The 2070-nt window shown below is 36.2% G+C and overlaps 1 protein-coding gene across 1 annotated transcript in view; it reads left to right on the top strand.

The window, feature by feature from the left end:
- Positions 1–2070, top strand: part of LOC106880705 (origin recognition complex subunit 1) — a 42327-nt gene that overhangs the window by 19426 nt on the left and 20831 nt on the right. Inside the window, exon 7 of the mRNA XM_014930778.2 lies at positions 1856–1935. Coding sequence (XP_014786264.1) covers positions 1856–1935 — 80 coding nt within the window. The remainder of the gene's footprint in view (positions 1–1855; positions 1936–2070) is intronic.

Genomic DNA, 2070 nt, shown 5'->3' on the forward strand with positions numbered 1-2070 from the left:
GGGGGGGGGGGTCTATTTTTCGGTTGTTTACCCTGAGGAAACAATACTGTGGATGAGAATAATTTAAATTTAGCATTACGTTTATCACTATAAATTTTACATTATAACAGAAGAGACAAGTCTACAGTTTTGTTTCGGTTTCTAGCCACTTCATTAGTGACCTGTGAAATAAAATGATTTGAAACACAAACCTGGTCCGACAGTGAGGCTCCACCTTGGGAGTTCAGGGGTTTTAGAGAGTATGAAGTTATCTCTTAGTCATCACTACCCCAAAGTTTGCTATGGCTCTGAATGGTAGAACCTTTCAAGGACGGCAGTTACGAGTCATATAGCAGAAAACGGCCTTGTTGCTAAGGCATACAGGACTCAGAAGACGACTGGCCCTTAGAACATGTGTTACACAGGCCCACAGGTATATGAACATGCTTTATCATGTGAACCAGTCTCTCTGCTTGTGGGTTAAATAGACACTGTGTCTCAAGGGTAAGCTTGAGAGAACTGTAAATAACCTGGCAGAATGCTACAAAAATCTACGAGGGATGCTTAAAAGTTCCTGGCTCATTTTAAGCATTGAATGACAATATGAGACTTTGAGAGGTAGTTGCTCCCTCGAACGAAAATAAAATTTGGGATTTGCAGAGGATTAAAGTTGGTAACAAAAACAGGACAGTGGAGATATACAACAAACCAAACGAAAACAAACATAGAGTGCCGTTAGGCCAGACAAGGTAAAAGTAGTGGACGCTGGAGAAATATTGTCTTTGACAAGAGGAAAGATAGAAGAGGAGACAGATAAGAATACATGTGGTCTGTATGAAAAACTGACGGAAAAGAAAGATGATCACGTGAGGAAAAGAAAAATGGACGATGGTCATGTGTGAGCAACAAGAGAGAGTAAAGGAGAAAGAGGGTGAGAGAGAGAGCGAGAGAGATAGAAAATGGTGAAGGCGAGAAAAAAAAATTAGAGAAAGGATGAGAGAGAACAGTACAGTGTAGAGTCGCATCAAAATTATTAAGATAAACTTTCTTGGAAATGGATGCGTGGCTTTCAATCATATAATAATATAAATAAAATATACATATATGCGTATATACATACATATATGTGCATACATACATATATATGCATATATAGGTACACCACGTCACAAAAATCATCTCTATTAAAAAATTTACTGTTTGCCCATTCATAACATTTTATAAATTCTTGTTTAAGAGTTCAGATTACACAGTCAATAGAGCGACAAACAAGATGCATTGCGATATTTAGTTATAATTGTTTTCAGTTTTAACTTTGCTGTACCTTTCATCATATCCTACTGTTCTTGTCCTCCAAATTTCTGGCCTTGTAGCTATGTTAGAAATTCTTATTGTTTTCATGATGATGATCGAGGCATTGACAGAAGAATCAGTAAAGTATTGGACAAAATGCTTTGCTGTATTTTATTACATTTCTTTACATTCTGAGTTCAAATCTTGCTGCTGTCGTTTGTTTGCTTTCAACATTTCACAGTTGATATAATAAGTACCAGTTAAATATTTAGTCCTCTTTTGAAATAAATGACTATCCCTCCCTCTTCTCCAAAAAATCTGGTCTTGTCTCTATCTTAGGAATAAGTTTTTCAACTCTCTTATATGCATGAGTATCTGTCATATGGTAGAAGTTTTGCATTCATCCCTTATATACATCTAACTTCCTTCACCCCATGTTTATTTCATATCCACTTCATTCACCTCTCACCATTCTCCCTAGCTCTCTGTATCCACTCACTCCTAAGTGGCAGGCAATGTTACAATGTTACCCAGAAAAAGTGACATCTTGGTTAATTTTAAATGAAGCTTCTTTTGTTTACAGAAAATAAGAACTCCCGGTGTCCCAGAACGAGTGAAACCAATGTCTAAATCTGGTGATGTATTTGAAGTAGCTCGAGGCAGGTATGTCTACTAGCATTAGTTTTTGATAGATTTTATTGTTAGACAATTCTTTTTCCTGACAATACTTGACTTCATTTCATACTGATATTGGACAATTTGGTAAACTGTTTATTCTCTGTGTTTTTTTTTTTTTTT

The sequence above is a fragment of the Octopus bimaculoides genome, chromosome 7, assembly GCF_001194135.2.
Source record: "Octopus bimaculoides isolate UCB-OBI-ISO-001 chromosome 7, ASM119413v2, whole genome shotgun sequence".
Classification (NCBI taxonomy): Eukaryota; Metazoa; Mollusca; class Cephalopoda; order Octopoda; family Octopodidae; genus Octopus; species Octopus bimaculoides.